The 13,443-nt window shown below is 37.7% G+C and overlaps 1 protein-coding gene across 21 annotated transcripts in view; it reads right to left on the bottom strand.

Moving 5' to 3' along the window:
- Positions 1–13,443, bottom strand: part of MYO3B (myosin IIIB) — a 252,842-nt gene that overhangs the window by 203,079 nt on the left and 36,320 nt on the right. For 19 of the 21 annotated variants that reach the window (XR_001862401.1, XR_001862400.1, XR_001862399.1 and 16 more), the window contains one exon: positions 12,940–13,016. The exons of 1 other annotated variant lie outside the window; for it this stretch is intronic. Coding sequence is in view for 15 of the 20 variants with exons in the window: in XM_017735716.1 (XP_017591205.1) it covers positions 12,940–13,016 (77 nt within the window). In the remaining 5 variants the exon portion in view is untranslated. Of the gene's footprint in view, positions 1–4,320; positions 4,407–12,939; positions 13,017–13,443 lie in introns of those variants that run through there. One more of the 21 variants, XM_017735726.1, reaches the window with a different exon arrangement.

Below are 13,443 nucleotides of genomic sequence, written 5' to 3' on the forward strand. Positions count from 1 at the left end.
AAACCAACGCTTTAACCTAATGTACAATTCATGTCATCCAATATAACATTTTTGAGTCATGTCTAAAATGCTATGTAATCAAATCCATGTCATTTTTGCCTGTATATACAAGACAGAAGAAACACCACAAAAAGGTAACAGTAAATTAGAACTTCTCTTAGGTTTGTTTTCTTTAAAAGCAATCTGTTTCTTTTTTTAAAATACATTAAGCTCCATGGGATGCTTCAAACATCTATACATAGAACATCAACACTAAATTCTGTTTTTGAAAGAACTACTTTCAGAAACCTATTAATAGCAGAGAACCCTAATGATGTTATTCTTATTAACTTCTATGACAATTCATGAGGATAGACCGATTTGCGCAGCTGGTTTTTAGATAAGGATGCTCCATCAGTAGTTTCTGCCTTTTTTTGTTGTTGTTCAGTTTTTGTTGTTGTTGTTGTTTTGTTTTGTATTTATTGAATTTGAGTAGTTTTAAAAAAATCTTAGGTAACATACCACATACCTTGTCTAAGAAAAATGGACGTGAACCGGAATCTCTCCTTGGATATCAGAACTGTTTTACATCACAAACTTAATACACACTTCCACCCAACCCAATGATCACATTCTAATATGCTAACTATTAGTGTAACCTGAATCTAAATGTGAGATTCAAACCAAAGTTTAAATTTAGCTCTTATCTTTGCAAAGGGATGAGACAAAAATTGCAGCTTCACTGCATTTTATTATGATTTGGAATTCAGGCTCAAGTTCGTCTTCCCAAGTCTCATCAATTAAACAATTACTTTGAAATCTTGTTGGATCCCTGCATATTGCTAGTATCAACTTCCATGATTTTTCTCATGGTTTTTAAAGTATCTTTAATAATTTGTATTTAAGATAAAAAGAATATGCCCTAGGGTGGCTGTACCTGCTCTAGAAGGTACTGTATTTTTTTTTAACTTCTGTATTACTTCTGAGTTCCTGTGTTAGGGCTTCAGTTTGGAACACCACTTTGCAAAGATCGCAACATGCAAGTCAGCAATGCGAGTAGCTGCTGGCAGAGAGAGTCACCTGTTAGAAAAAAACCTTTCCTGGAGAAGCTGCTGATTCCAGCTTAACATCTTAGTTGCTTTCTCCATAAACTCCACATAACAAAGGCACTCCTGACTCTGGTAGTGATTCTGTCCAACAGGCCCACAGAACCTGTCCATCTCTTATTTGGGACTCATGACCCCACTGTAGTGCATTCATCATTTATTTTATCAGAAATCAGGGATGCTGAACACAGTTAAAATAATACTGAAATGTTCATGGGGGGAGGTTTGCATTAAAGTTGCACATTAGTTAATTCCTTTTCTTTTCCTAGAGCAAATCAGTCCAGAAGAATTAAGACCTTTCCAAATTTTTTTATCTATGTTTTGACAAGTGTTGAGATCACTCTATCTCCTCAGTTTTTCCAATTATTATGCCAGAGAAACAAGAAAAATGAAAGTAAGCACTGCAAAAGAGGATTCAAAGATTTTTTTTCCTTCAACTTGAAGAGGCACAGCTTTGTTAGTTAAGCTGGTGTTTTTCAAAGTTGTCACACAAAGATAATTTCTTCACCTCCCTTCTGTTCAACAGAATGTCTTAAATGAAAGTTCTGGAATAATTTTTAGTTCTTCAAAATGTTTGCTATAGCCTTGATCTCATCACAGAGATCACTCTATCTTTTAAAACATGCATAACTACATAGCTCAAGCAGAGTGCTTTAGCAGGCTCTGTTTAGAGGCCTGTTTGTTTAGAAGCTCTGTTTCAGAGGCCTTCATGATAATTTCATATTCTTATATCATTTGTGAGAGAGAAAAGATCAAATGCAAAAATTTGGAAAGTTGGTATAGAGATGCATCAGAGATACTTAAATAATATATTCTAAAGAGGCTATCATTGAAATTTTGCTCAGAGATTGAAGAGGAAGCTTATACTTCTTGATTATTTTGGGGTTTTCTATACAGTTCCCCAAATAATCTGTATACTCAATCACCCTTCCTCAAAAAAATCATCCAAGTTGGCTTCCAAGGCCATGGCTTGGAAGCTTATCCATATGTGGCTAATTTTATGCACTGTGCTCTCCTTCCTTTTTTAACACATGAAAAATATTTATCTGCTTAGTACAAAATCTGCTAGAAACCATTTCCTGGAGGTGAATACCTTTGAAGTTGCCTGGATTCTCATCGGTGTGCTGAGTCCTTTGCAAATACTTGTCTATTTGTTCTAAAACTTTATGATGCAGAGGAATATATTTTCATTTTCAAGAGAAGGAAAAGAAGGACCTGTTCAAGGTCACACTGGACTTCATCAGCAATGCCACACACATAGCTGGTCTCCCACATTCAAAGGTCCCTACAAGCACATCACAATTGCTTCTAACTACAGGATGATGACAAACTTTGCTCTATATCTTGGTCTTACAAAGTTTAACAAACTACACTAAAATTATTAGCATCAGATCTCATTGTGTTCATAGTGGGTGGGCAAAAGAAAATATACTGCAACTGTTGTTTTTAAAAACAAAAAATAAGTCTTAGAACTTTTTTCACCTTCACAGTATATTACCTACCAAAGAGAAAAGAATGTATAAGGCATCTTTGTGTCTTCTGCTCCACAGCTAACAGCTACACCTCCAATACATATATAATGACAGTATAAAGACACTAGGGCAAAATACTGCCGTTCTAACCAAGGCGAATTAGACACCATTAGATTTTCCTCCATTCTGTTATAGACGTTATAGTGACTATTTCAGAAAAAAAAAATTCTGCTTAATATATATTCTTTTTTTAAAAGAAAATAAGCCAGTGGACCATACAAACCAGTATGTTTTATACCATTAGCTTGACAATAGTGAGATTAGCCTCACAGAAAAGATACAAAATGAACTACTCTTCATTCAGTACGCAGAACGTACGTGAACTTAACAATCACTTTGATTTGAAACAAGTGTTTTCTGTGGAACATATTGAATCTTACCAAGTTATGCACCCCTTGGAGAAACACAGATACCACTAATTTAGATTTTTAAAGCAAGAATCAAATGTTACCTTTTTTCCTTGATGAAAGGTGCACATCAACAGTTTGCTTTATGTGTTGGCTAGCAGAGAACACTCTCTCTTGCAATGTGAAGAAGAAAGTGTTCTCTAAGTCACAGTTTACAAGCCAGCCAAGTCCTTGGGAATGCCCCAGTCCTGTTTTGCCTTAAAAACTATTGCTACTCCCTGCAGAGCAAAAATCTCTAAAAGCCAAATACAAAAGAGGAATATGCTATTGACTTATCTTTCATTATATTCCTGTCTCTAATCTGGAACTCAGAGACACTTTTTTTTTTTTTGAAACATCTCTACTTTTTGTTGGAGTTTTGGAGCTGAGAGTATTGCTCAGCATTGCTGATGCCTGCTCTGCCCAGTGGGGCATGAAGACAGAGAGCCCAGAAGAAATGATCTGAAACTGAAGAACATGCTACTCCCTTTCTCTTCCTTGTGGAAAGACATCACATTTGTACAAATTTCATATCCAGCAAAATCCTCCCCTGCTTGTAAAAGTGAAACAGAAGAAGTTGTTTGCTTTGCTGCAAACATTATGTTCATGGCAAAGCCTCAGGGGGTGATGTAGCTAATCTTGAGATTTGCTAGTAAACATCATGGGAACAAGCACCAAGTCTCTCACTTCAGCATAGGCTGACTGCATGCACACAGCAGCCCTGGTTGCTAAGGAGACAGGCTGTCACCTTTTGTTTCAGTTGTAATTTCATCATGATTTCATGTCCAGTCATACTGCTGTAGGTTGAAAAGCATTCAAACACCAGACAGAGAAACAGAAAGTGTGATGCTAGTTGTCAACACTAATTGTGCTGAGGGTCACACCAGTACAGAATGAGGGGATGGGGAATTCACAGGTCTGGAAAAATGGTACATAAACAAATCATTCACACTAATTGGAGGGAATTTAGAGAAGCCAGTGCCTAGGCATTCTGTGTGCTTTATAACTCATACAGAAACACAAAAATTCACAGAGATACACAAGATGACTCACACCTTGACAAGAAAACTTTATATTCAAGGATATAATTCTGCTTGTTCTGAAATCAATACAAATACTCCTCTGAACTTCAGCAAGCCCAGTAGCAGATCAAAGGTGGATTTAAAAGAAGCAAAACAGGTAATACAGAGAACTACCTATTATTTGGACAGTGGTCATACTGACTTGTGCAGAGAGAGGAAGCTGTAATATGTTTAGGTAAAGTAAAATACATCAAACCCTTTAAAGTTTACCCAGAATTATTATAAGTGAACTTACTTTCACTTTGCCTCAGTATATACAGTGCCTGTACAAAGCAGAGCTGCAAGCATATGCTGATAATAGCAGCAGAGATGTGCTACCTGGAGACAACTGCTGCACAATGAGCGCTGCTGATCCACCCGCAGGAAGGAGCCTGGAGTTAGCAGGGTTGCTGCTGCTGGAGTGAGGCAGTGCCAGGCTCAGCTGATGGAGCCAACTAAGCAGCTTATGTGGCGTGTGAGCACTGCTGAGAAGCACTGCGCACGGAAAATGAATGTGGCACAAAGTTGTTACCCTTGCTGCAAGGAAAACAAGATTGCTAGCTGTGCCAGTCAAGTGAAATAAACCAACTGAACTTCTGGGCTCCATCTGACACTATAAAACCCAGCTTCATTTGTTTACATTGGAAATACAATATTAAATGTTCTTCTAATTCCTATGCACCAAAACCAAAAAAGTCTTTCATGATAGCATTTAGCAGCACTAGGGATACTGAATTAGACAAATCAAAGTGATATTTTTCTATTTTCTGCACTGCTCAGAGCACATTCATAAATTAAAAAAAGCAATTTTGTGTTTGAAATTGGTTCCCTATTCCTGCATTTTCTTATTTGGATTTCAGTTCCTTATTTTGTACCATCATACAAATTTTTCCATAGTATATCAGAAAATTATTACATTGTTATAAACGTTGCCAAAATAAGTAGTAAATAACATTTAAAATAAGTCCTATAAGTAATTATAACAATTAATACTGATTCATTGTAAATTAATTATATGTCAAGTAGTCAAACTTTAACAGCTGTGAGTAATCAATTTTTATTTTTATTTTTAACTCACCCAAGGGAGATATTCCTGAGACCATTAGACTGCTCTGGCAACAGGCTACATTTGTAGGGGAGCGTAATACCTTTTATTGGACCAAATGATACAGTAAGGAAAAACAGACAGGCTTTCAAGCACACAAATCTTGCTTTTACACCATGAGACCATCACAAACTCAATACTGCTCATAATAATAGAATTGACACATTTTGCTTCTGATCCACACATTTACTCCAGAGCAGTAGTACATATACTACACACCGCACACAGATTTTCAAACCATCTTTCACAAAGAAAGCAAAAACTAAGAGCCAACTCCAGCCTCCTAAGTAAACATACTTCATGTAGGCAACTCAGTGCAGACCCACGTGGTCTTGAACTGATTTTCTCTGATGTTTTGGGCTTGTTGTTTTGATTTGTCTTTTAAATCTTTAAACACCCTACATGAAAGCTTTACAACCCCTCCATAGCTGTTAAAACAAAACAGAAGCAACTCCTCCGCATCCCTTCACAAGACTACGGCTATGTCATCAACGTTACTGGCAATGTTCCCGGAGATTTTCTCCAGCTGCCATGTACTTTTCAACTCCTTCCTGCCATGCTAGCCCAGGTGGAGATCAGTTCTCCGGGGGTCAAAGGAGGAGGTGATGCATTCTGCCAGACATCGCTTTTGAAGGAGAGCTTGCTGGCGCTGTCCTGTTGTGCTCTCTGCCTCTCTTGTACGTAATGTCCTTTAAAGAAACCTCTGTATTCCAATTCAGCTTTCTACATCCACTGCTTTCATTCTGGACTTTACTCAACTTCAATATAACTCCTTACTACAGCAGTTTGTTAAAGCTTCGGTTTCAGAGTCACAGAAAAAGAAGAAAGTAGGGGAAAAACCAGGACAGAAACAGCAATTTCCTTTATTTCTTTAAAGAAAAAAAAAATCTGTATTCACAAAAAAATCTTTTAAAAATCATCTGTCAGCTCTCAGAAGGTGGCATCTCAGAGTCACAGGCATTTCAGTCATGTGCAGCCATTTAGAGACTTAATTCTACCCCACATTCTGCCACTGATCTGCTGTAAGTTCTTAAGCAAATCACTTCACTTCTATGTCCCTCAGTCGTTCCATGCAGTCTTGCCCTATCTATTTAGAGCAATTGTTCCCACTCTTCCCCCCATGCCTTCCCACACTTACACTTCAGTAGTTCCTCTCTGGCATGCCTATACCTAGTTCCACATGAACCACAGCACTGCACTCAAACCCAGTGCTGCATTTCGAGAAGACAGCTAATATTCCCTAAAAATAATTCCCAGTACACTGCAGTGTCCCAGCACCTTAACCTCCTGAAAAACAGGATGTAATTTCATAATGTATGTCAAGTGGGAAATTCCTTTTCACCCTAGGCTTAATATAGTATCACCTATGTGACAAATTATTTAATGCTACTTATCTTTATCTTTGACATTTATCTATTGCATTTATTATTTTTACCTCTTAAATGCATGGAATTTTCAAATATTTCACTGTTAATTAATCAAGATGCCAGATACACACAAGGTCCATAAAAGCAGCAGCAGATTTGTCTATTTCCATCTGTAAAGGCTTTTTCTAAGGACAGTTGTTTGGGTGTTTGGTTTTTTTTTTTTTTTGCAAATTATCCTTTCACTCTTTTCTCATTTATTGTAATTTACAAGGTAAAAAGACCACAAAACTGAAAAACTGTAATAAGAGCTAATTTAATAACCTATCTCTTATCATTATCTGTAAGAGAATTGTTAGTATACTTTCACGGAAGATGCTAAAATATTTTCGAAACTTTCCTTAATAGAGAAGGTATAATATTATTTATCACAAAATAAGCATACTTTTCCACTGTAAAACTGTTTTCAAATGGCTTTCAGGCAGAAAAGTAAGTGTATATACTTTCTTTAAAGCTATACCCTATTTATACTAACTAGCAGATTCTTACAGTTCATTATAAACCAGCATGTACAAAATTCCTTGCTTAGCTGGCAATTAAAAGTATAGTGAAAATGTGCATATGCGAAAAGCTAATTTTAGCAAATTGACCTTGAATCTCTTGATGTAAGCAAAGGGCTGGCAAATAGAAAAGGTTGAAATATGACAAGATGAGACTATACTAAATTGTTTCACGGGAATGTATCACTGTACCTGTTAAGAGTTAATTAAAAACATGAAAGGAAAGATGGAGAGGGACTTTTTACAAGAACATGTAGTGACAGAATAAGAGGGAGTGGATTCAAACTGAGAGAGTAGGTTTAGATGAGATATTAGGAAAAAATTCTTTACTGTGAGGATGGTGAGGCACTGGAACAGGTTGCCCACAGAAGCTGTGGATGCCCCATCCCTGGAAGTGTCTAAGGTCAGGTTGGATGGGGCTCTGAGCAACCTGGTCAAGTGGAAGGAGTCCCCTCCCAGGCAGGGGACCTGGAAACAGATGAACTTTAAGGTCCCTTCCAACCCAAACCTATGATTCTATGATTCAATAAGCCCAGGTTAGTGATGGGCTTATCTTTCCTATGCTGTTTTCCCAATTCAGTATTTAACTACACATTAAATGTATTTACAATTAAATGAATTTTTTCCCAAATTCTAAGACCTGAATACAGCCCTTACTATAATAAATACTGACTTCAGCAGAAAAGTTGCTGTGAAGTTTTTGCAAAATTATATTTTTCTCTGTGTATATTTTTAAACTATATTAATGCAAGTTATTTGTTGGGGTGCCTTCTTACCACCTAGTTTTGTTAATTTTTCATTAGATATGCAAAGACACAGCTTCATACTGAAACAATGCAAATATTATTCATTGTTTCAGGATTAGACTTACTTCACATACACATGATCAGATTTAAAGTTTAAAAAGAACACAAAGGAACATTGGGAAAATAAAGACAATTTAAGCTAGTCACCTACTGTTCTAACACTTTGGAAATTTATTCTGATCCTCAGATGTACTGAATTTTATCCTAGTAGAATGCCTTGATTCAGCAAAAAAAAACAGGACAAAGGAAAACTGTCTGGGGCAGTCTTACTGATCATTACTTCCTCCTGGCAGGACGGCAACAAATATTCAAAACACAGAATTGAGACAGCTTTAAATAATACTGTGACATCTGAATATCTCTGAAAATAGGAAAACAGACCCAAGATTTTACCTCTGGTTAACTCATTATTACAGAATTCATATACCTTTACCACAATGTCACATCTTTCCTACTCATGTGTCATATGTCATATTTCAACACCTAATCCTTCAAAGGATCAACTATGTTTTAATTATGTTCTTTTTAAAATGTAAGTATACAGTCACCAGTAACATTTTTTTAGCAGTTATCAGTAAAATATAACAGCATATTCCCTGCAGTTTTAAATTATCTTCAGCATCTCTCCAGTTCTTTCTGACTTCAAGTATCTTTTTCTATTTCCATTCTTAAAACTAAATTTGGGCCAAACATGTACATATATCTGTACATGGAGCAGATCATCTTGAGTGTGATCACATGGCATACATAGGACAACCAAGAGATCAGACCCAGCCAGCAGGAAGGGCATGTCCTGCCCAATAAACTTGACCCCCTTTTATGGCCAGGTGACCTACCTAGTAGATGAGGGAAAGGCTGTGGATGTTGTTTATCTGGACGTGATGGTCCTTTGACACAATCTCCTACAGCATACTCCTGGAAAAGCTGGCAGCACGTGGCTTGGAGAGGTGCACTCTCCACTGAGTTAAGAACTGGCTGGATGGCCAGGCTCAGAGAACGGTGGAGAACGGTGCTGCATCCAGTGGGTGTTTGGTCACCAGTGGTGTCCCCCAGGGATCAGTGTTGGGCCTAGTCCTGTTTAATATCTTCACTGATGATCTGGATGAGGAGATCAAGCATACAGCACTACAGGCTGGGGGCAGAGTGGCTGGAAAGTGGCCCAGTGGGAAAGGACTTGGTGGTGCAGGTCAACAGCAGCTGAACACGAGCCAGTGTGTGCCCAGATAGCCAAGAAGGCCAGTGGCATCCTGGTCTGTATCAGGAATAGTGTGGCCAGCAGGGCCAGGACAATGACTGTCCCCCTGTACTCAGCACCAGTGAGGTCACCCCTTGAGTGCTGTGTCCAGTTGTGGGCCCCTCAGTTCAGGAGGGATGTTGAGGTGCTGGACTGTGTCCAGAGAAGGGCAAGGAAGCTGGTGAAGGGTGTGGAGCACAAGTCCTGTGAGGAGCAGCTGAGGGAGCTGGGGGTGTTTAGCCTGGAGAAGAGGAGGCTCGGGGGGACCTTATTGCCCTCTACAACTCCCTGGAAGGAGCGTGTAGCCACGCAGGGGTCAGCCTCTTTTCAAAGACAACATGAGCCAGGACAAGGGGTCATAGTTTTAAGCTGTGTCAGGGAAGGTTTAGGTTGAACATTAAGAAGAATTTCTTCAGAGAAAGGGTGATTAAATATTGGAATGGGCTGCCCAGGGAGATCATGTAGTCAAAATCCCCAGAGGTGCTTAAGGAAAGACTGGATGTGCCACTCAGTGCCACGGTCTAGTTGACATGATGGTTGGTCATAGGTTGGACTCAGTGATTTCAGAGGTCTTTTCCACCTACTTGACTCTGTGATTCTGTTATTTTGTGATCTTCTAACTGAGCATGTTTCAAGAGTCAAGTTTTCAGCTCGATCATGATAATGTAATCATATGTGTGGAAAAAAATCTGCAATTCTATTTAAACTAGATTTTGTTCAGTTATGCACTGGAAGTTAAAAACAAGACTAATGTTACTGCTTAGAACCACAGATGTAAAGGCAGTTCAGTACAAAAGCTTCAAATCTGATTTATCCTGCTAGCATACAGCACAGTTTATTTCAGCACAACAGAAGCAGATTCTAGGTAACTTGTTTGCTAACAGGCAGCTTTAAACATACTAACACTATCCTGACTTATCTTTTATTGGTATGCTTCTACTCAGTGTTTCAGTTTCTGAAAGTCTATGTCTGTAACCATAAAACAATATTAATTAGGTTAAACTATTATTAATTTTCAGTGAGTCTACTTTAAAGCTGCTCTCAAACTGACTTACCCTTGTCATGTTCCTCTGTTGCTTCCTCAAAACCTAATTTTTACCTGTATTTTCATTTTTCAGCAAAATTTTTGTTAATCACAAGCTCTGCTCAAAACAAATGCTCAGACAGATCTTTTTTGTCCTGACACTGCTACACAAGCCTCAGAGTCATCAGAAAAAAAGGAGCCAAGGTGCTTGAGTCACTCAAAAATGTTCAGCTGCTGCTTTGAGTACTGCCAGTAAGAACACTGAACCTTCCTTATGCCACCCTCAATCACTGCTGTTTTCCTATGAACTTTTGCTATTTCAAGCACCATGCCATATTTCAAGTAACCATGCCTTTGATATGTTTTGCAAACTTAAAATACGGTTTGCTTCGTTTTACAGACTGTTTGTGACCCAGGCTGATCTAGTGATTCCAGTTTCCAGTGTGTTTGTCTCCTGCTTATATCTAATTATTCCTGTCATCTTAAAACATTCTCCAACATTCTTCTCCAGATTTTATTTTCCTGGGGTTTACATTGGAAAATATTTCCGGTCAGCTTTATTCTACTCTGAAACACTACTGTAGTCTCTTCCTGCAAGGCAAACTTTTTCATCTCCCCTCTTCATTCCCGCTTCAGATTAAATCCATCTTTCTCACTGCCAGATGAGATCCCATGATTGCCTGCATTGACCAAGGCACCTGTGTTTCACATGTAGATAAAGTCCAATTTAAAAAAAAAAAAAAAGTCTTCATTCTATTTCTCTGATTAGTAACACTTCATTCCTGTTCAGTTATTTTATGATATTTTGGGGTTTGACATAAATTCTATTCTATCCTAAAGGTCAAAAACCTTTAGGCAGGATGTTTTTTCACAAATGAGTGCAAAAAACTGAGTTAAGTCTTTCTAGTGTTTACTGATCTCACCAGAATCTCATCTAGAACACTCTTCCTAATAAACTGTTACCCATGCACACCTTTTCATCTTATTGCAGTCCTAATATTCCATCTTTCACATAAAAATTTGGATGCATATTTTAAAAATATCAGAAAGATCTCCCCAGAAATAAAAGTAAATTGCATCTTGCACATCACTTGAAACCTGTCATTTATATGAGCAACTGCAGTGACTTGAGCAAGTATGTTATACAACCTGTTATTTAAAAGCCATTTCAACAACAGCATAATGGATATCTAAGCATCTTACAGCTGTTTTGCAGATTGGTACACCTATGAAACCTGGCACATCTCACACAGGCATATAAATGTGATATGGGTTACTATGTATATGGTACTGGGTTGGTTCTTTCAACAGATTATTTTCAAAACAGTAAGTATTCAAAGCTACTCCTGTTCCTGTTTGATGTGCTATGTACGTAACACACCTTGGTTACATGTGTGTTGTATTTTTAGGTCAAAATTTTTCAGATCATAACATCTGCTATCTCTGGCTTTTTGCCATGAGAATAATTATTTTCAACACAGAAGGGAAAATAAATTTGGTATTATTACTGCCCTTGATGGGAATTATTCAAGCAAAACAGTATCATAAAAATAACCTATAATAATCCACATTCAATAAAATCCTCCATAATATGTCCATTATTATCTAGAGAAGTGTTTTATAGAGGTCTCATTTTAGAAATGTCTCCACCCAAGGTGATTCCATAAATAATGCTTGCACAGTGGTTTCTAAGGTATCTTGTGTCTCCTTTGTGACGTAAACTGGTTGTTATGGAGATGGTGAAATATCAACCATTCTTTGTGAGACTGTGCAAGATCAATTTTAGACCCTTTACAGCAGCGTCTTTTCTGTGCTCAGCTGTAATCAGCCTTTCCTTAGCAATAAAAACAAATCCATAAAATGTATGAAATGCTTTAAAACAAATGTTTGCACAATACTTTTAACACTGACATACAGAAATAGACCTGTGTGTATTTGTAATGGATATAAATTCCATCCTAAATTCCCCAAACTTCATATGGCCTTCAACAGAAAAGAGGCTTGTACTGTTACAAAGGCTGAACATCTTACAAATAAACAGACCACTCCTGTTTCAATACTTGTTTTTAGATTTCATAATCTGTATCTTTCAGAAGTACTTTGTGTTCCTTAAAGCAGTGAGGGCAAAGATTGATATCTTTCACCCCAAAATTTGGTAAAGTACAAATGGGACTTCTGTTCAACAATGTGTTAAAACTTTTTAGAGCTTCATGAAATAGAAGACAAAGGGTTACATCTGGGTAGCAGTACGTAAAAATAGGGTCTAAGATACTCAAATATGCGCTAAGCTACCTGTATATTATTTTTCTCCATTTTTTAATCTACATTAGCCCATGTGTCTGAGTTTAAAGGTCCCCAGTCAATAATTAAGGTTAAAGAACACATAGGTCAGTCAGGGGTTTGCAGTGTGCAAGACTATAGCAAGACTGGAAAGAAGGGAAAGAAGGAATTCCTCCTTCTCGCCCCAGTCCGTATTTACACAATGGACGAGCATCCCAAAACAAACAATATTTGACTGGAAAGTCATAACATTGTCAGGACCCTCAGTTACTTGTAGATCTTCTGTACTTTTATGGAAACACTACAGAGAAGAAAACGATTATTAGAAATCCAAAATAATATACTCTAATAGTATATTATTTTTACTGAACAGAGGACAAGATGTAAAGCAGAAAGACAGCCATAAGGGAGGCAAGAAAAGACCCCCTCCTACTATGGGGAAGTGGCAACCAAGTGTGTATTGCAATGAACGGAGACAACCCAGACAGGCACATCTGCCTACCTCAGGTGCCATCCAAAAGGGTGTACCCACTGAGGTGTTTCTACGCAGCCGTGTGCTGGTGAGCTGGGCTGAAACACCTGCAACAAAACAGATCAAAGAAACTTGGCTTCAAATTAATTGTCATTTTGGTAAGTTTATTTCAAGTATCTTGAAAACAAAACCCAAACGTGTGAGCACAGCTGCAGAATGCCTGGCCAAAGTAGGGGCAAATTATTTGTTTGATCAATTTCAGCTTGTTGTTTTCTTCAGAGTTTCTGAGAGATTTTTTTTTGTGAATGACTCTCAGTTTGAAGCCCTTTCATTCAAAATCAAAAATTCCATTGTCACATAAATATCCCAGGTTTCTTTCTGCTATTTTCATATGTATAAATGGTAACTATTAAAATTACAACTTGACTTTAAAACTTCTGTTTCACAAATTTACTGCCCGAACTGGCTGGAGATTTGTTCACTAGCATACTTGCAGAGGCTCCTGTTCAACAAAACAAAAACACTTCTGCACTT

Source organism: Corvus brachyrhynchos, unplaced genomic scaffold, assembly GCF_000691975.1.
Source record: "Corvus brachyrhynchos isolate BGI_N302 unplaced genomic scaffold, ASM69197v1 scaffold255, whole genome shotgun sequence".
Lineage (NCBI taxonomy): Eukaryota > Metazoa > Chordata > Aves > Passeriformes > Corvidae > Corvus > Corvus brachyrhynchos.